A 21,967-nucleotide genomic window follows, 5' to 3' on the forward strand; every position below is an offset into this window, starting at 1 on the left:
GTGCTTGGAGCAGACTTTTTGTTCTGTGTTTATACAGTGTGGTCCACAAATGTCTCCTGTAAATTAGTAACACATGCTCAGTGAGCCCTCCAATCTTTCTCCCCACAAGTACTGATAGCTTATAGGAACATTACTAAGTTTTACACCAGTATACTCAGAGGAGCAGAGAGCAACTCAAAGTGATTCAAACAGCAGGTTTGAGTACCGAGTGACCTCTCTCCTGTGAGTTCATGAGCACAACTCAAAGCTGAGCAAGCAAAGACAGGTTTAAGTTTTCAGACTATCCATATAACTGATACATCTGAATATTTTGAAGAAAAAAGTCAGACTAATGTTGATTTTTTAGAAGCATAGCTTGATGTACACTTACACATACAATCTACACTAAAAGTTCAAGTTAATGCAAACACTCCACGGGTAGAAAGTGCCAAGTGTACAGTTGCCCATGGAATCTTAATCCAGTTCCCATGGGCATCCCATTCATGCACTGAATGAGATAGGGGTACTGTGGAAAAAAGAGTTTAAAGTGCATGATTGCATACCATTATATGTGCAAGAAGGGAGAACTGAGATTCCACAGGAAGCTGTATATTTGTCATTTCCTAACTTTCAATTGCTTGACTTTGCGATCTCAACTTTCCAAAGGGCATGTCCTCACTGCAAGCCAGATTGATGAGGCAGCAATTGATCCATCAGAAGTCGATTTATCATGTCTCTTAGGGTATGTCTACACTACCACCGTAGTTCGAACTAGGGTGGTAATGTAGTCAACCGGAGTTGCAAATGAAGCCCGGGATTTGAATTTCCCAGGCTTCATTTGCATGTTGCCAGGCGCCGCCATTTTTAAATGTCCGCTAGTTCAGACTCTGTGCCCGCGGCTACACGCGGCACGAACTAGGTAGTTTGGACTAGGCTTCCTATTCCAAACTACCTGTACTCCTCGTGGAACATACCCTTATAGACTTGATAGTCAACCTCCTATTACTCTCCCAGTACTCCACCTCAATGAAAAATGCAAGGGGTGTTTATTTGATACATTGCAGTAAGTAGATTTAAATACGTTGACTTCAGCTACATTAGTCACAGAGCTGAAGTTGCATAACTTATATTGCTCTCTCATGTATGTGCAGACCAGCCCTTAGAATAGATGTTATTTATGACAATTTATTCTAAGACAAAAAGGTAAAAAAATCATGGTACCTCACGGGGGAAGATATGATCTACAGGAGGCATATGCAGGATCCAAAGCAGTAGCTGGGAGCAGAGGAAGCTTAGTTTGATTCTTCCCCTACTATCTAGTCCTGCAGCTGTTTTGCCAGCAAGCAGGTATTCTCTGAACAGTGTGTGCATGGGCTAGTTCTTCAGAATGTTCAAGTTGTAATTTTGGCATTATACTAATAACCGTAATATTTCCTGAAGAATTCAATTAACAGAAGGGAAATAGCCATTTGATCAGCTAAAGCTTAAACCTAAAAAATTTACTAGACAAAAAGAATTTCTTCAGCTCAAGGTCTTTCTTCATGCTTAATTTCAAAGGTCTTATGCAAACAATAAAGAGCATTAGAAAAAAGGTAAAAGGTAAAAAGAATTTTGCTTAACTTCCATTTATAAAAAATGGAAGCATAGGAATTGCTACCAAACCCCATGATATTAACCCTCCCATCCAACTGATTGAGATCAGCAGAGAATATGATTAGAGTTTTAACAGAAATATCATAGAATTGGAAGGGACCTCGAGAGTACATTGAGTCCAGTTCCCTGCCGTCACGGCAGGACCTTTTAGATCACCCTGATAGATGTCTATCCAACCTGCACTCAAATATCTCCAGTGATGGAGATTCCACAATCTCCCTGGGCAATTTATTCCAGCGTTCAACCAACCTGAAAGTTAGGAAGTTTTTCCCAACGTCCAACGTAAACCTCCCTTGCTACAAATGAAGCCCATCACTTCCCATCCCATCATCAGAGGACAAGAACAACAACTTTTCTCCCCATAACATCCCTTTAAGATACTCGAAAACACCTATTATGTCTGCTCTAAGTCTTCTCCTTTCTAAACCAAACAAGGCCAATTCTTTCAGTCTTCCCTCACAGGACATGTTTTCTAGACCTTTAATAATTTTTGTTACTCTTCTCTGGACCTTTTCCAATTCCTCATTACAGGCAGTCCCCGACTTACGCGGATCTGACTTATGTCGGATCCGCACTTACGAACGGGGCTCTCTCGCCCCGGAGCTCACAGGCAGCTGTCAGCCACCTCGAGCTCCGGGGCGAGAAAAGCTGCTCCCGGTGCCCCTGGTCTGCTGGGGACCGTCTCCAGCAGACCAGGAGCATCGGGAGCAAAGCGGTCCGGCGCCAGAGCAAAGCCTCAGAGGCGAGGCACCCCCCGCTGCCACTTTGCTCCCTGTGTCCCTGGTCTGCTGGGGGGGCGCAGCTAGTGTGCCCCCCCCAGCAGACCAGGCTTTTGTTGTGGACCCTGGGGCAGAGCAGCTGGGGCGCTGCCGGTTGGTCTCGCAGCGCCGCTCTGGGCACTACTGGACCAACCCAGCAGCACCCCAGCTGCTCTGCCCCAGACGTCCCCAAGTCAGCCGTTGCTGAAACTGACCAGCGCTGACTACAGGAAGCCCGAGGCACAGTTGCTCTGCCCCAGGGCTTCCTGGAATCAGCTGCTGATCAGTTTCAGCAGCAGCTGACTTGGGGTTCTTAAGTTGAATCTGTATGTAAGTCAGAACTGGCGGTCAGTTTCAGCAGCGGCTGAATCTGGACGCCAGTTCCGACTTACATACAGATTCAACTTAAGAACAAACCTACAGTCCCTATCTTGCACGTAACCTGGGGACTGCCTGTATTTAAAACAAACATGTTATATTCGCCAACCCTCCTCTCTCTGTTGGCTTTTGCAGGAGCAAGGGAGAGTGCAGAAGTGGGCTGGGGGCAGGGTGTCTGGCCAGGGGGGAGAGTTCAGGAGCAGGCTGGAGGGTGCAAGGTCTCAGTGGAAGAGGTGCATGAGGTGGTTGGGGGTGCGGGATCTCAGAAGGGCAGTGAATGAGTGGGCTGGGGGTACAGGGTCTCGGCAGGAGAGGTATGTGTAAGGAGGCTGGGGGCATGGGCAGAGTGTGCGTGAGAGCACTGGGTATGCAGGATCTCAGCTGAGGGGATGCGTGAGGGGGCTGGAGGTGCAGGGTCTCGACTGAGGGTGCATCTGAAAGGGCTGGGGGGGGCAGTGAGTGAGGAGGCTGGCTGTATGGAGTCTCAGCTGGGCGGTGAGTGAGAAAGGTGGATGTGCAGGGTCTCTGAGTGGGTGGGGACCACTTACTTGCTTTTGCACTGTTCCCGGCACCACCTTCTGCTACTCCCATTGGCCAGATTACAGCCAATAGGAGTAGTAGGAAAAGCCTCTAGGAAGTGCATCCCTGCAATGCTGTCCCCAAGCCAGGAGTGGGGGGGAAGGGAAGCACCAGGGCACTCAGCTGTTTCTAGCTCCACTTCTTCCCTGCAATCCAGAGCCTCAGGGCTTTTTTCACCCTCTCACAGGAAGCTAGTGCTGGCATATCAACCTCATGCGGCCAGGGGTTTGTGTGTGAAGCAGCTGTAGTGCCAGCGCGGGCTCCTTGCTGCAGGGACAGCAGGAGGGCTGAACTGGAGCTGCAAAAGAGCCAAATTTGGCTTGGGAACCATAGGTTGCCAACCCCTGGCATAGGAGGTGGGGCTTTCACAGCCAGAGACTGAGAGAGCAGAGTGATGACATCATTCTGTTGTCTGGGAGGAAAAGCTTTTTTATATATATTAGAAAAATCAAAACATCACTAGAAACATATAGAAGATCCCATCTAGGAGCCTTAGTCACACAGACAAGTCATTGATAGTGTAAGAGAATGCTAGTGGCCCTCTCAACTTCAAGAGGGAAGTATATTGAGAAGAAAGGAGTATTCATACCTTAGATTGACTAATGTTCAAGGACCAACCAGTTTTCTGTAACTGTTTGAAGATCTTGACCACTGAGCGGCTCCCTGAGTCTGACTTTCACCTCTAGTTTCCCTCCAGTGGGCTTCCTACCATCCAGAATCTGAAAGCACCATAAAAATAGTGTTGTTCTCCCGCATGCATGTACACTCTCTCGTGCACACACATATACACACCCCCGCCGACCCACCCCCCACTGAAACTGCAAAGTCTTTTGTGGCACTCTCACTGAAAAGGGCAGCTTTTGTCTTTGCCTCATGTGATTAAACAGGATGAATATAAATAGGCTATAACACAGACATTCAACAGAATGATCAAAATGGCTAGAACAGTTTGTATTAAACAAAGGAGTTCCATTATAGTGGAAGTTCTCTGAAAAATAAATGGATTTTACCTTTTTATATGTTCTTATTTTTATTTACCAACACACAGGAGGGATGTCTAACTAGTTGTACACACTGCAAGGATGTATCTGGTGTTTTATTTCCAGAAAGCATTAAGGCCACATCTACATTACGGAGTTTTGTCAACAAAAGATATGCCATTTTAATTAGACCACTGTTGCATGTCCACCCTATGCTCCTTGTGTTGGTGCAACACCTCTACACTAGAGTAGCTTGGGAAGAGTTTGCAATGCCTCATGGGTCAGGTGCAGAATAGGGATGTTAAAATATGTTAAATGTGTTAACATTGTAAATTTTCAGTGGTTACATATTTACCTGCGAGCACTGGCTCCTACCTGCTCCCCTCAATCTCCACATTGCTGCCTCTGTATCAGAGGTGAGAGAAGGGGAAACTGGTGGCTCCCCATGTGTACTGGATTCCCCCTCTCCCTCTCACTGCTTCTAATACAGAGGTGGGGTGGGGGAGAGGGCTGCGTGTAACTGTGAGGATTAAACAATGAGCCCAGTGTTGATTTTAAGATGGCAAATGATGGAGAAGAGACCACCTCACTAGGTGAGTTGTTCTAATGGTTAATTACTCTCACGGGCCAGGAGCGAGCAACCTTACATCTTTTATCACACAAGAAGGAAAGGATGAGGCTGTATCATATAAAATAAACTACATAGGGCATGCTAGTCTGATGAGGTTTTCATTGAATGTTGGAGACATGAGGCTAAGATTAATCTAGGTAAATACCTATCTATATATGTATATAGATGCGCGCGCGCGCACACACACACATACACACACACACACACACACACACACACACACCCCACCTGCTCGAGTATTTTGTTACTGCTATATCAACAGAAGAACAAAGCATACCTCAATGATCTCTCTAATTTCACATTCTGATTCCAGTTTGTCCAGTTTCAACTGTGCTGTTCCCACTTGCTTGTCACTTCTGAAAAGGCCCCTGTTTTAAAGAAAATTACCTTAGTGGAAAGACAGACTCTCTTAACGTATCAAAAGAGAAGAATGATATGAGGTCATGACCTCTTTCATCAAGGTTTTAGGATCATGACAAAAGGGTCCAGCTACTCAGCTCTACTAAAACGGAGGGACAAGCGATCAAAGTCTTTAATCAATTAAAAGAGAAGGAAAAAACAAAACAAGTGAAAAACTCAGGAAGAGGGCTTGGTCTAGCATTCTATTGACAATAACCTTCACCCCTATGCAGGAGAGTCAGACTTTAGAACAGCATCAGGGCTCTCGCACACTTACTGTCCTGGGCTCTCTATAATCAATCAAGATCTTTGGGGGGGAAAAAAATCACCTGGACAGAAAGGTAAGGTCTCCTACACAGAATGTGCCTACATGACATTAGAGCTGGTTCAGAAAAGATTCTTTTGATAGAAAAGTTTTCAAATGGAAAATGAAGTTTTATCTAAATCTACATGTTTTGTGGGAAGTGTCAATTTCAACAAAACTTGACAGGAGAAAATGAAAAGCAATGGACTTTTGATTCCTTACTGTCAAAACCCTGTTTCACTAAGGTAGTAAAAAAGTTTTATCTTTTTCTTTTCAATTCATTTAGTTTCAAAATATTAAACTGTTAAATTAAAATACTTAATACAATTAAGTATTGAAAACCTTTTAAAATTAAAGCAATTTTCAAAATTTCTATTTTGTGGAAAATGTTAACACTTTCAATTCAGAACGAAAGTAATTCTAAAGTGTCAGTTTCCCACATAATGAAACTTCCATTTTCCAACCAGCTCTTATTATGTATCTAGCACTATTTGTATGGCATTTTACAGAGCATGGTGCTTACAAGCAAGTAGCAGCCAGAGTGAGTATGGAGCTAATGCAGGCCTCTGAGGAAACGTGAGAGGGTCATAGATCACACTAAACTTTGATATTTTTCTGGCTCAGATGGTGGTAAAATACTTTGAGACAGGCACATACTGACTGATAAGGCTAGAAAAGTGGTTTTATGGAGCTTAGACACACACAATTCAAGACGGGAAACTGTGCATGTTGGACTTATGGTGCCCAAGAACATGGTATTGGGAGAAAGATTAGAAAAACTCTCCTCGGTTTCTTATAACTCAACAGTTTTGTCATTCTAAAGCATTAGCCTCGAGCCACATGATTAAGCCATTCTATAGAATCTCAACCAGCTTTTATTTTATCTAAGTTTATCTTGCTAGATCTCACTTGTATTACCTGAATCTTGGCCAACTAGACACTGCAGACATTGTAAATTTCCTCGAAGATGCAGAGTATTCATTATTTTCTTTCAAATGTCCACATGACTCTAACACATTTCTTTCTATTTCCAGATGAATAGTTTGAACAGCACCAGATAAAGGCCCTGTTCCTGTAGTGTGAAGATGTCATATCTAAAAGAGCTGAAAACTGCTAGGCCAAGAAGTAGTGACCAGAATTATTGTGCCTTATTCCTCTGGACTTTCTTTAACCATTTTCACTATCAGCAGAGTAGAAGGCATAAATGAAATCCTTCTGAGATAGATTTCCATAGGTTGATTCAATTGAATTACTGCCTGGAAAGGAAGCAGGTAATTCTGCAAGGTCCCACTGAAAAGGTATCCAGACATGAGATCAATATGCCCAGGAACTGAGTTAGGGATTTTAGTATAGAAAAGTGGAGAAGGGGAAAGAGTGTCTGAGAAATCAAAGATTCTCTCTTTCACTTCCTGTCTTCTGAGACAAAGACTCTGTCCTGGCCAGCATCTAGAACAATCCATAGATGCCGGAGACTTGTAAAGGCTATTGTTCAATCTTCCCACTTATTAATTTCAGAGTGATATCCCTGAAGAGATAATGATGATTGTTATTCCCTGAGTAGCTGTGACTTGAAATGAAGGCCTGATGAATTGGTCATCCAGAAAAATGGTTTAACGTGGGTCCCTTTCTTTTGGAGGGAAGGTATTGGGACAATTAATATCTTCATAAAAGCTTGTGGCTTTGTAAATCTGAAACATGAGTGCTCTGTGTTGAAACTGTTTCCTGTTAAGAAAAACCTGAAAGGCATCTGCATTGACAACAACTCATTAAATCTGATGGAGAGTTATCATTACATACCAAAGATCTATTCTAGAGTATGAAAAGGATGTTGTTATAATGTGTTTGTCAGTTTGTTTCAGAAATGTGAAATCCAATATGCCTTGCAGGCTTGTTTCTCTTCTGTAAAACAAAAATACCTGATTGTGATCCACAACATTTGTTTCTCTGTGGAACGAGCTCTATCATTCTGAAATGTAAGAAGGTCTATTGCACCTTCATTTCATGAGATATACAGGCTTTTTGTTAAATTAGGGGAAAAAGACTTGGGCCAAGATCAATTAAAAAAAAAAGAGTTGAAAGTCAGGATGCCCAGCACTTTAAGACCATTTAAGATGCCTATGAACTTGGGAGCATAATTTTAGGCACTTGTTTTTTAAAATGAATTCCTGGGACAAGAAGAAAGGTCTACCAAACATACTGCTCTGATTGTCTCAAGTACCCATTTAATTCACTGATAAGGGTCCAACTTCCCTGACAGAAGGAGCCTGATTCTGCATAGCACCTTCTGAAAGGTGTAACATAAAAGGCACAGCCACTGGAATGGTGTATAAAAGGGCCAGAAAGTGGACCAACATGTCCTCAAACTTGGGGAAATAATGTCCTGCATGGGTTTCTGAGTTGGATTTTTTTTCATAGAAACTTACTATATATCCTCCTACTCCCTAAAATGTCTGTCTCTGTCTCAAGCACAATATCTATATGTTGCTCCTTGGAACAGTGGTAACCTTAAAAAGCATACCCACTGAGATTATATGGACTGAAATCTCTGATTGGAATAAGAGGAATGTGGGGCTTTTTCCACCTTCTCCAAAGCCCCCGGGACTGCTTTATCCATACACTCCCCAAAGAGTCTGTACCACTGGAATATACAAAAGACATTTTTATTTGCATTTGTTATATCATGCACCTGGATGCGCTGTCAGCAGCAGAGATGGAACTTAGAACCTTTGGCTTTTAATAGCAGGAATCTCTATTGTTTGAGCTCAAGAACCCACATCTGTTACCCAAGGCGGACGCAGGCTGATGAATTTTTATAGGTCACCCAACCACCACTAGATGGAACAGTGCTCCACACTGACTGGGTGTGGGCTACACACAGATTGAGCAACAGATGCTGCAAGGCCACTACACTGGAAGCCCTGGAACATGCACCAAATTGTAATCAGGTGAAGCATCTGGGAGTTAATGCTAGGGAAATTTAATTTAAAATAGACATCACACCGTTTTGCTCTGATGGATTCATATTTCTGTAAGCTTGCCCACCCAAGAAAGAGTAGCTCTGGCAGAACAAGAGGATGCATCCAGTGTTTCCAGAGCTAGAGGCATGGATGATCCAATTTTCCTGTCTCTGTGTTCATTTGGCAGAAGCACTCTCTCAAAGTACACTCACAAGTGCACGTGACCTTTACTGATGAAGCTGCACTGACATGACAAAATCCTGTAAGAGCTCGGGATGAGAGAGACTAGTAAACAGGCTAGTCGACTAGTCACTTCCCCACCCTCCCTTGATGCCTCTATCAGAATAAGGCAGCAAGAGGAAGGGATACTTCAAAGCGGCAGCACCACTTGGAGCCTGGGGCCAGACCCCGGGATCCATGTGGCGCTGGTGCTTTGAAACACTGTGTGCAGCCTGGGGGGCCAGCTAGGGTGTCCCCAGGCTGCACACAGCTTTTCAAAGTGGCAGCGCCGCATGGAGCCCGGGGTCATCTGGGGACTCCGCCGCTGACCCTGGGCTCTGTGATGCTGCCACTTTGAAACGCTGCGTGGAGCCCGGTGTCAGGCTGCACATAGCATTTCAAAGCGGCAGTGCTGCATGAAGCCTGCGATCACCGGGAGAGACCCCAGCTCACCTTTGAGCTCCACATGGCGCTTTCGCCTTTGAAGTGTAGCAACAGCCCTTAGTTGCTACAAATTGAATAGTTGATGCAAAATGCATCAACTATTAGATTAATCAATTAGCTGATATTTAACATCCTTAGTAGGAGCATGTAGAATTGTGACGTTACCTGTTCTGAGTGCTTCACTTTGCTAGGAAATTCCCTTTGCATTATTCAGATGCTAATCACCTGATCTATGAAGTGGAATTAGACAACTCTCCTTCAGCTGGTTTTTGGTGTTTTCTTCTTATGTTCATGAACCTTTAAAGTTAAGCACCAGCTTTTTCAGCTCTAATTATTTTTTCTTTAACACAATAGCCTTCAAAACCAGATTCCAATCTCTGCTTAATTCTGGAGCATCTACAACTGAGAATATAAAGTCTCTTACTCTAGGCCATGGCTTCAGAAGTTTCATTTGCTCAGAATCAATTTTAACAATGTATTGCATCTGTCTTCTGGTTCCAGGCAGTGCATGAAACACTAATTCTATTTGGCCACATTCCACTATTTCTAAAGCAGACACATTCTAATACTGAGCGTACCATAGTAAATATTCATTTACATGGCACTGTAATTACATATAGTCTGGCATATTAGGAGTGAGATGCCAAGAAATATAGTAAGTGGATCTCTTAGCACACAGGCTGGAATGTTTCTAAACAAGAGGAGTGGGCGGGCTTTAGTATCAGAATGCATAAAGGAATGCACAGGCTTCAAATGAATGTTTGGAAAAAGAGGGAAAGCACCTATGAAGAGTGAAAAGAAAAGCAATAAAAAACAAAAGTTTTAGAAAATCTAACCTATCAGAAAAGGCTAAAAATGTGCATATTTATTTTTGAGAAGAGAAGACTGAAAGGGTGGGGACCTGATAATAGTCTTCAGATATGTTGAGGACTGTTACCAATTGTTCTTCATGTCCACTGAAGACAGGACAAGCAGCAAGGGGCTTAACCTGCAGCAAGGGTAGCTTAGACTATAGTAAAAACTTTCTAACTTAGCTATAAAGGTAGTCAGATTCTGGGACTGATTCTTTCAAGGGAGGTAGTGGAATCCCCCTCATTGCAGGTTTTTAAGAACAAGTTGGACAGAATTCTGTCACAGATGGTGTAAGTCTGTTTGGTTTTCCCTCAATGCAGGAGACTGGACTAGTTGACCTCTTGAGGCCCCTTCCAGCTCTGCATTTCTATGATTCTCAGAGATATTAGGGGATACTTTCTCTTTGGAAAGGCTTTTAGACTTCAAAGGGTGCTTTTAAGGCCTGATTCATGGGACAAGGAATTGATCCCTGGGCCAAATCAATGAGAGATTCTTTGGAGAGGAAAGAACACTATCAGGGTAGACTGAAGGAATAATGTCTACAGCCAATGTTGTTTAAAAAAACAATACCACTCCATCACTCTGGAGGGCAAGGGAAGGAAGGCCCACACCCTCAAAAGTAGAGGAGGATGAGAAACAGAGGGAGCTGACGACAGAGAAGTTGCCAGTATCTGTACAAGGAGCTAGCACCTTCTTTAGTAGCTCAGGCATTAGGGGTGAGCTGCTTGCACAAGGAGATGTTGCATAGCCTTCCTTCTTGGCTTGACCAAGACCTCAACTACATACTGACTGGAATCTCCATTTTTGTTCTGAAGCACCCAGCTCTGTCTACTGTCAGAAGACAGGATTTTGGGCTCGATGGACCACATCTGACCCAACATGGCCATACTTATCTCTGCTCCAGAGGGACACCCAGAGTTTGTCAGAGTTCTAGACAATTCTTTTCTAGGGTGATTTTAAGACTGACTCAGAGTCATATACCTCCAAGCTGCTAGGTGAATTAAGGTTTCCTGGACCAGAACCAAGTCGGGGTGCTCCCCAACCCTTCCACCTATGGTCCCATCTCTCTTCTGCCCGTGGCTCCATCCACAGTCCCATTCCTTTCTGCCTCTTCCCCAGGGCCACTCCTGTTCCACCCAGGGACCCCCTATTCTGGCTCCCCCCACTGCAGCCCCAAGACTAGAAAAGCTCTGTTCCCACACCAGAGCCAGGAGTTGCAGCAGGGAGTGAGCGCTCCTTCAGTCCGATAGCTACAGCAGGGGTCTAGGTCATGGGGCTTTCCCTGCTAGTCCCTCACGCACCTGTGGGGAATCAGAGTCGGGCACTGGTGCTTCTCCCACCCAGCCCTTCTGCTGGGGATGAAGGGTGTTGGGGAGCAGGAGCTTTCCCCATCCTACAGCTTCTGCCAGGCATGGGGTTGGGCGGGGGCATTGGAAAACAGGGCTTCCCCTGTCCTGTGGCGTGTGCTGGGGACAAGGTCGGAAACTGGGGAGGGGCTTTTCCCCACCTTATGGCTTCTGTCAGGGAGCAGGATCTGGGTGCAGGGGCTTTTCCTGTCTGCTGCTACTGCCACAGAGTGGATGTTTAAATGGGCCCCTCCAGCTGGTTGGGGCCCTGGAGCATGGGCCCCACTGGCCCAGTGTCTAATCCACCATTGGCTAGGGGGATGGGAAATGCTCCTTGACAAGATCATCAAGACAAAAAAAAAGGTTAAAGCCAATGTGAATTTGTTCAATAAAGACTGGGAGGTACACTAAATCTCAAAACAAGAGCAGTGACAGTTGAGCAGTCAGTGGTGATATAGAAAAGAGGAGACGAATCAAACATTCCTTCATTAGAGGCATAAATTTAAGCTTCAGGTTTTAAAATAACAACAGGCTTTTTAAAGTAGTTAGTGTTTTTTTCACAAATTAACTTTTATAAACTTGAACCCAATCACAGAACAGTTAGAGAGCATTTCCATACGTGCCAGCAAGAGAAACAAAGAACTGCATGAACACAGCCACTGTGATAACAAAAGGCATATTATCCAACATCTCAGCCTAATAATGGGTCATAATTAACCTCTGAATTAATACATCTAGTTCACTCAGTACTAATGGATTCAAAATGAGCCCAGATGTAAAAAAATTTCTTTAAACACTTTAAATTATCTTCCTTCTCACCTACCGTCTGTCTAGATATTTCTAAGGTCCCATCACTGTATTATCTGAACTACATGTTCACAGCAAGAAGAGAGGTGCATTTCATGCATCATTGAGATGGAGCCTTGTCTAGCAGTTAAAGCACATGGTATGGAGTTAAATTTAGAGCCTTTCCCCTGGAATAGTTGTGACCTTTGGAAAGTCATTCAAACCTTGCTATGCCTCAGTTTCCACAGAAGATGGAGGATACCACATGCCTCCAAGAGTGCTGTAAGATTTAGTTCACTAGTAATGGTTGGGAATTACTTTGCGATCCACAAATAGAGGCACTTACAGACATGCAGAATATTATTATAATTTATTATCCCTTTTACTATTAGTGATTTGCCAATAGATTATTAAATGTTTATGTGGGGGTGAAAGAGAAATACCAGCAAGTGAAAGGTTGTTCTTCTACTCAACTTGAGACTTGAATACAACATAACCTCAGTTATCCACAAATCAGATGGTTTCACCCTACATCTCAAAGATCTTGTAGCTGCAGAAAGCTCAGTTAGAGGCCACATCATCCAGATTTCATTGCTTTATAAAGTTAACCCAGATAATATTTAGTAGAATGCACTGAATAATCACAGTTCAAACCAGGCAACACTTGTTAAAGCTACATGAATACAACATTTTGATACTGTATGTTCTGTATCTTAAACTGTATTGGTCAGTGCTTGTTAACTGGCAGAATGCAGTAATGAACCACTGAGTACACGTTAGTGAGGTTTTACTGAGTTTTACCAGAGAAGTCAGAGTGCTCAGATAGTCAGAGGGTAATGCTGAAACATGGTAGCATGAAACTGGACATCTGTTTACTGATCAAATGAAAAAAGAAAGGCAAATTACACGAGTGTCAATTCTAAATTACAAACAGGGCAAACAGTTCTTTCATTTTGTTATCACTACTGTGTCAGAATGGAGAACAAAAGACACTGACTTACCCTTTGTGAAATATTTCAAATTTAATTCCCTTGGTCTGAATTGCTCTACGGAAGCCTCTGTGATTTCGGTTAATAGTCAACTTGAAGAGCTGATCATATTCTAGAAACAGGAGGAAAAATTGGTGAAAATTGTCACAGTGAGTGACTAGATGTTTCTCAGTGATGAGCACAATGCATTCAGAACTTTCAACCTACCTTAACTTGGCCCATATAACACAACTTCACACTTATGTAGCAGCTTCTATCCCAGAATGCTTACTGCAACTATTTAACTTAAATGGTAAACGAACATTGTGGATAAAGGAAACCTTTGTTAAATATTACGTGCCTCTATTCCTTCAGTTAAGGTGAGACCTCACAATACACGTGCCTCAAACATCTAATTGGTAGGTCTCTCCTGCAAAAATTGAGGAGTATAAGACTTGAGATTCCTACTATTTTAAAAAAGATAAAAACAAATAATGGGAAAAAACCCAAAACTTGGTTTGGAAAAATAAAGTAGCAAAAAGAAGAACAATCCCAATTTTTAAAAAGTCCTTTGCTAGTCATATTTAAGATCTGCTATGTACTGAAGACAATGTTTTTAACATTAGCATATCAATACAACTGATTAACGAGATCTGCCCAACTAATCCAGTCACTATCCTTGGAACAAATAGACAGAAAGAAAATAAAGTGTGATCCCTGAAGATTCATAAGTGAACAATTTTTGTTTTATTGCTCTCTCTCCTAACAGAGCTACTATAGAAGCCTGAACCTTCTGAAAGTAGAAGAGACTTAGTGGTACCAAATAACATGATCATTTGATTAAGAAATGACATGAACAATGGCTCCCTGCACTGGATGAGAGAGAGTGAGGATAAAGAATTAAACTTCGACAGCAGTTGGATTTACCCTCCCAATGTCTCTGGTAATTGAAAAGAAAAACACAATATGGGACTAAGCCTGTACCCAACATGGTTTTATGGCGCAGTATTTCACCTCCCCCACAGAATAGATACAAACCTGGAGAATTAGTATTTTTAATTACTGCCGTTTTACTTTTCTGAGCTTGCTCCTGTTTAAAAAAAAATGAAAAGAAAAAGCAACATTACAAAAAAACCACCAACCTGTGTTGCAGCAACCTTTTTAAAAAAAAAACATATCAAGAGCTTGAGTTGCCCTGCAAAATTATTTGGTGCAAATGGAGAGAGCTGGTCTCAGTTCTTTCTGACAAAAATATGCCAATAAAGTCAAAAGGTAGAGTTTATAAAATTTTAATTTGACTCTTCCTACTGTATGAACATAGAGACTTGGCCAACCAGAAAAAGAAATTGGTATGTTCTCCACTATCGAAATGAGGATGGTCAAATGGCTGGACATGTCATGAAAAGAAATTCAATGAGGTTGTGAAGGGCTTTGTATGGGTTGCCACAAGATAAGATAAGTTGAGGGAGGCCAGGTTATATTGATATAGAATTGAAGAACACTAGAACTGGAAGGGACCTCAAGAAGTCATCGAATCCAGTCCCCTGCCCTCATGGCAGGACCCAGTACCGTCTAGACAATCTCAGATAGATATCTATCTAACCTGCTCTTAAATATCTCCAGAAATGGAGATTCCACAACCACCCTAGGCAACTTATTCCAGTGTTTAATCACTCTGACAGTTAGGAAGTTTTTCCTAATGTCCAACCTAAACCTCCCTTGCTGCAGTTTAAGCCCATTGCTTCTTGTCCGATCCTCAGAGGCTAAGGAGAACAATTTTTCTCCCTCCTCTTTGTGACACCCTTTTAGATACCTGAAAACGGCTATCATGTCCCCTCAGTCTTCTCCTTTCCAAACTAAACAAGCGCAATTCTTTCAGTTTTCCTTTATAGGTCATGTTCTCTAGACCATTAATCATTCTTCTTGCTCTTCTTTGGACCTTCTCCATGTCTTTCTTGAAATGTGGTGCCCAAAACTGGACACAATACTCCAACTGAGGCAAAAAAATGATTTCCCATGTCTGCTCACAACACTCCTGTCAATGCATCCCAGCATCATGTTTGCTTTTTTTGCAACAGCGTCAAACTGTTGACACAGATTTAGCTTGTGGTCCACTATGACCCATAGATTCCTTCTGCAGTACTCCTTCCTAGACAGTCACTTCAAATTCTGTATGTGTGAAACTGATTGTTCCTTCCTAAGTTGAGCACTTTGTATTTATCCTTATTAAACTTCATCCTATTTATCTCAGACCATTTCTCCAGATCATTTTGAATTATGACCCTATCCTCCAAAGCAGTTGCAACCCCTCCCAGCTTGGTATCATCTGCAAACTTAATAAGCATATTCTCTATGCCAATATCTAAATCATTGATGAAGATATTGAACAGAACCAGCCCCGAAACAGACCCCTGTGGAACCCCACTTGTTATGCCCTTCCAGCAGGATTGTGAACCGTTAATAACTACTCTGTGACATGTCCAGGGGAGACCTGAGAGTTATATTGGAAGGTGGCCTTTGCAATAATTGTGGATGGAAGATGACCAAGGGGAAAATCAAAGATTGGTACATGGACCAGATATCAGCAAACATCAGAATAGACCAACTAGAATGTACAAACTAGATACACAATCATGAGTATGATTGCAATATGTGTATTTCATTGTGGAATCAAATTTAAGGTTAAATACAGAACAAGCCAAAAAAATATTAAACACAAATGCTGCAGATAATCTATCTATATGGCCATAGCTGATTCAACACACTCATCATAAAACTATTAACTGGTGCTACTATGATAAACTATGCACATTCTACTTGGCTATAATTTTATCCTTTTACTTGAGTTAAAGTAATAAGAAACTTTTGGTGCTGCAGAAGGAGTCCAATGCAAATCCTTCAGGGAATTTGCCAACTATTATTCTTCCTGACAATCACTCTGCCATCAAAATGAATTAACTTTTAACCCAAAGCAGAGTATAAACTAAATGTCGTTGTTCACTCTTGAGAGACTGTGACCTAATTATCATAGTTACTTTGAAAAGTTGATTCCAGCTATGAAGGAGAATTAGGTATATTTAACTGTAGCGATCTGGCTTTTTAAACATTGAAAATGAGAGAAAATTTAACACTGTACATTAAGGGTACATGTTCTATGCTTTTATGGGAACTCTATGCCAAGGAGGTATTGATGAAGCTGTGGAACATCTTATGGTACACATGTAGAGTTCCCCCTAGCAAAGACTGCTGCATTGTGAAACTAGGGGAGGGAGGGAGGGAAGGAAGGAGGGAGGGAGAGCGAGAGAGTGAGCACCATGCACGAAGGATGGAGTTGTAGATTTCACTTTTCATTTCCCGGTTTGCCTCACATTTTTGTTAGGACAGATAAATGACTTCCCACTTGTATCAGCTTCTCTGGAGACATCCGACCCCCCAGGTAAACCTGTATTTAATATCATATAAATCCACAGGATCCACGCAGTCAATATTAAACACACACAAACACACCTCAAACAAAAATCAATCCTGAATGCAAAGTGTAGTCTCTATGCAAAGTAACAGTATTTTAACATTAATAGTATTTTTAAAACAGGCTAGACAATCATCTGTCAAGGATGGTCTACGTATACTTAATTCTGAAATCATTTTGGTGTTAATATTCAAAGATGTTGGGGGGTGAGTTTCAAGGAGAGAACATTTTTCAAGATCCAATAACATTTACGAGTTCAGTTCATTAAAAGCCAAATCTCAGAAAGCTCCAGTCTATCTTTCAATGATAGAAATACACCGAATTTTACTAGCTATTATATAAATATAGACAAATCATCTGAGAAAAGGTTGTTTGTACGGGCCAGATCCTGTCCTCAGAGATCCGGACATCACCCACTGACCACTGTGGGAATCGCATGCATTCATGTGTGGGTACAGGATTTTGTCTATTCCTAAAATAATCTAAATTGGCTGGAACTATTTATCTTTAATTTTTTTAAAAACAGGTTTGCTTAAGGTTTGCCACTCAATTATGATAAATAGCAATAATTTACAATTTGTCAGCTCCTGAAGTAATAAGCCCACAGCATTTCTAAGTTAAATCTGGCTCTCTAAGCTATTAAGAAAACATTGCTAAGTAATACATTGGATTGAGAAACAGCAAAGGCCTGAACACACACTCACCGTATTAGGGTATTGAAATTCAAATTTCACAAATGCATCCAAATCATTTGGTGTCACACCTGTGCAAAAGAACAGTTAATCAGTCAATCCTAACAACCTTGGAGAGCCAATATGGGAGGTTCACAGCATTCAAAATATATAGTGGGCTTTTCAAAAAGAACCCAATTGACTTGTTATAGGACTCATGTACCTAAATCACTTAAAATACATCTATACTTGCTCTCTAGTTCAAGCTAGGGATGCAAATGTAGGCGACCGAAATGGAAAATGAAGCGGGGATTTAAATATCCCATGCTTCATTTGCATGATCTCGCCGGTGCGTTACGCCACTCAACAGCTGATTGGAACCCAGGAAGTGTGCACCGGGACGCATTAGTTCGAACCAAACCCCTTGGAACAAACTAACGTTACTCCTCAAAAAATGAGGAGTTTGGTTCGAACTAACGTGTCCCGGCGTACACTTCCTGGTTCCAATCAGCTGTTGAGCGGAGTAACGCACCGGCGAGATCATGCTAATGAAGTGTGGGATATTTAAATCCCCACTTCATTAGCAATTTCAGTCACCTACATTTGCATCCCTAGCTTGAGGTGGGGAGCAAGTGTAGACATATCCTTAGTTCCTTTTTAAAGCACCATCCACTGGAACACTGGCAAAGGCAAATATGCTGCTAATGCTTTAGTTGATTCTGAGAGCATACATAAACAGCTATTAAACCCCTATAATAAATAGAGGAACTAAGAATACTTTATATTGCTATGAGGCTGCAATGCTCTTGAACAGCTTCTATTGGTTGGCTGATGAGAGTACAAGCAGTCAAGACATCTCAGAGCTATATAAAATGTTTACAACAAAATCTGAAGCACTATGAATCTGAACCTGAGCCCTGTTTTGAGCAAAGCTGGAACAATTTAGGGTTTTGCCTTCAAATCAGTTTAAGTTGAGTTTTGTTTCAGTTTTTTTGAATTGAACTGAAGTTTAAAGGCCTGAGCTAGCATGGACCTATGTTAAAAAGCTTTTAAAAACTGTAGGCCACCCAGTTATCCCCCGGGCAAAGAAATCTCATTCATCACAATTAATCTCCCTATGGTTTGAGAGAAAGGCTAGGAATCAGGGTAAGTTTCCGTTCATTACCTGGGGGAGCTGGCAGGTTTATTCCTCTGACAATGATGAGATGCATTTCTGTACTGTTGAGTTCAGAAAATATCCTTGGGAGAGGGAAGGGAAGAAGAGATACAATCACAGATTCAGTCCAGCAACTTGGCATTTCCCAACCCTTTGCAAGGCCAGGATTCCACTTCTGTAGTTCTGAGAAACGACATTTGGAAAACATGAAGGGGAATGAGTCCTGGAGAAAAAACTATTTCTACATAAATCTCAACTCAACCTGGAGAGGAGAAGGAAGGTAAGGAAGGCGAGATGGAAACAGACAAAGATTATTTTCATTTTTGAGTGAGGGATCTGGGTTACAGACAGTATTGTGAAAAATACCAAAGAAGGCCTCAAAGACATCAGTTTGGGGAGAGGGGAACCATGGTTGAAGTGGGAGGATTTGGAGAAGATACAGCTATATTTGTCTTTGCAATAAAGCAATCTAAAATGGAAGTTGTGAAACTGCTACTTACTAAATCTGAAGAAACCTTAAATTTTTTGGAATGTTTTCTTAGGAATATGGAAGATTCTGAGTGCTTAACTTCAATCAGCTCTGATGGGAGTTCAAACCCTTTTTTCCTTGTAGAGGACTAGAAATTAGTAGCCCATCTCAGTCTGCCAATAACAACCTTTGACTTTTTGTACCTTATTATTTTGAAGTTTCTCTCCTCAAAGCGATGGCTGGGGGGGTCCATCCTCTGGGCCTGTGCCAGCTGCAAAATCTCCAGGTCCTTTTTGCATCCTTGTGCTAGTTTTTCAAACCTGTAAAACAATGGTGGAGACCATCCACGGACAGCAAACATTTTTTCCACTGGGTACAAGATAAACTGATTCACTCAGCTCAACCACCTTACACCACAAGTAAATCAAAGACCAACACCCCACAAACATAATTTACCTTTTATATAGGGAAGCATGGCAGTCCCTGCTGTGGGTAGACTCAGAGCAGAAGTGATTATGTGACAGGATAAATACAGATGACGGCAACAGACTTACCTGGCCGTTTCAGTTATGTTTCCCAGATGCATGAACTGCCTTGAATACTGCAAACATTTCTATTAACAAGAAAAAAAAAAGTAACAGTGATCATTCCATGATACACATCTGAAGAAAGATTTCAGATTGAGGACTTGCATGTTACACAGAAGAGAAGGTTCCTCGTTCTATGGAGTAACTGATGTTCTTTGAGATGTATCCCCCAATGGATATTCCATTTGTATGTGCAGTAAGGATGTTAAGAAGCAGATAATTGACTAATTGTGTAGTCAATACAATTTGCATCAACTACATGATTAGATGATAAGGGGAGGCGGGGTCCAGGGTGTCCAAAATTACACACTTAAACCATTGGCTTGATTTGAAGCAGAAGGGCTCCCACTGACCTCAACTGGAAATATCTCTGAAAACCAGGTTGTGGGATTTAGGTACCTAATTCAGAACACCATGTGGTGAATGGGAGGGGTACTGCCCTAGTCTGGACATTCCAGACATTGTTAACTAAATTGCCTGTAAGGGTTAAACCCAGAGAGAATGGGTACTAAAGAGTCTCCAAGAAGTTTTAAGCAGGGAGCCAGAGAGCCAATGAAAACAGAGTGGAGGTTTTAATTGAAAAGCAGGACCTCCCTGCTGCAGTCTTTGTGTGAGCAGAGGAGAGCTGGGAGAGATGAGTTAAGCCAAGAACAAGGTATAGAATTTCCAGCGATATCTATGCCTGGGGAAGGACTAAACCTTGGAACAACAGATATATTAGTAGAACAGGGACTGTTTAGTAAGATATGATCAGGTTATTTTCTTTATTTTGGGGTTTGTTAAACTCCTCTGTGCTGAAGCCTATGCACCTTCTCCCTCGTACACTATAACTTTTAAATGGAATCCCAGGGAAACAAGTCTCTGTGTTTTTAATCTGCCTTTTTTCAGCTGTTCTATAACACCTAGTAACAAAATATGCTTTACCAAGTAGGTCGTCTTTGTTTTGTTAATAAAATCTCCCTTTAAAGACTACGATATGAATCCTGTGTCTTAGAAGCCAGGAGGTCCTGTATACACTAGGAATGTAATAGTATAGTGGTCGATTAACCGATTTGCAAAACCTTATAGGTTAATGCTATAGACTACATGCACCGCCCCCTCCCCCCCGTAAATTTTTTAGCAGGCTGATCAGCAGCCTGTCTGGGACCTACTCCTGCTGTGGCTCTGCATTTAAAGTGTATTCGGAACTGGGCAGACACAGCCAGGTCAGCTCAGTTCCAGCTCACGCTGGGTTTGGGAGCTCAGACACCCCCCCCCCCCCACTCCAGACAGGGGCTGCTGCTACCCTGCACTTCTGCCTCTGTATCAGAGGCAGCAGCACAGAGCAACAGGCAGTTGGTCTGCAAGAGCAGCTCGTGGACCAGCTTCTGCCTGCCCCCCCACCCCACCGCTGCCTCTGATACAGAGGCAGCAACGCAGAGTGGCAGGGGGTTCTTCGAGAATGTGGCTGGAGCACATTGGCTGCCGGCCCCACCCCCAAGGACTATAGAATAGTCGAATAACCCTTAAGAATTCATGAGGTTAACCAACTATTAAATTCGCCAATATTTAACATCCCTAGTATCCAGAGGCCTGAGAACAAAAGGTCCTCCATTAAGAAATGACAGTTTATTGTCAAGCTCTCTCCAGAGGAAGGGTTAAGGAGCTTAAATGTACTCCACAGCAAGAAATTCGTATGTGCATCTTCCTTGGTTCTCAAAGGGTTTTGTGCATTTGGATGGTGACTGCATACCACCCAAGGTGAGGGAGTCTTTGAGGAGTTTTTAAGCAGAAGCCATTAGTGGCAGGGTATTTTAAAGTCTCTTGCAGGCTCCCACCTTCTGCACTCAAAGTGCCAGAGTGGGGAACAGCCTTGATACACCATATTTGAAAGTAGTGACCAAAGAACTTATACACAATCTGTATTTTTAAATATGAGCTAAAAATCCTACCAAAATAATGACGGGATCATGATTACAGCAGCAGTAAAAGCCAAAGAAACACTATGAAGCACTTTTTCCCTCACTGGATTCTTAACAAATAATGATGCACTGAAAGGAAAAGATAATTACCTCATGCTGGTCCTTCAGCAGTTTTATGAGCTGAGTGTACACCTCTTCTGCTTTCTGAGAGAGTCTGACATCCTCATGATGTATGAAGATAAAATCACTTTCGTCATCTGTAGGGGGCGATGGTAGCTGCACAATACCACACAACATGGCTAAGACTGCAAGTTTGTCATGGAAGTCACTGATTCCTGGACTATCCATGACCTTGTGACTTCTGCAGCAGCAGATATGGCAGGCCCTGGAGCTGCCCGAGTAGCTCTCAGGCCACCACATCGCCCTCCACCAAGAGCAGCAGGAGTTGGGTATAGGAAGGGGCTTAGGGCTCGGGGAGTGA

At 42.4% G+C, this 21,967-nt stretch overlaps 1 protein-coding gene across 2 annotated transcripts in view; it reads right to left on the reverse strand.

Moving 5' to 3' along the window:
- Positions 1-21,967, reverse strand: part of CC2D1B (coiled-coil and C2 domain containing 1B) — a 66,792-nt gene that overhangs the window by 2,153 nt on the left and 42,672 nt on the right. For both annotated transcript variants that reach the window (XM_075935974.1, XM_006126406.4), the window contains exons 16-24: positions 21,637-21,762; positions 19,553-19,611; positions 19,202-19,318; positions 18,539-18,612; positions 17,407-17,465; positions 14,272-14,323; positions 13,267-13,366; positions 5,236-5,326; positions 3,937-4,066 (exon numbers count right to left, since the gene is read on the reverse strand). In XM_075935974.1, the coding sequence (XP_075792089.1) occupies positions 3,947-4,066; positions 5,236-5,326; positions 13,267-13,366; positions 14,272-14,323; positions 17,407-17,465; positions 18,539-18,612; positions 19,202-19,318; positions 19,553-19,611; positions 21,637-21,762 (798 nt within the window). In that variant the 3' untranslated portion in view covers positions 3,937-3,946. The remainder of the gene's footprint in view (positions 1-3,936; positions 4,067-5,235; positions 5,327-13,266; positions 13,367-14,271; positions 14,324-17,406; positions 17,466-18,538; positions 18,613-19,201; positions 19,319-19,552; positions 19,612-21,636; positions 21,763-21,967) is intronic.

The sequence above is a fragment of the Pelodiscus sinensis genome, chromosome 9, assembly GCF_049634645.1.
Source record: "Pelodiscus sinensis isolate JC-2024 chromosome 9, ASM4963464v1, whole genome shotgun sequence".
Taxonomy (NCBI): Eukaryota; Metazoa; Chordata; order Testudines; family Trionychidae; genus Pelodiscus; species Pelodiscus sinensis.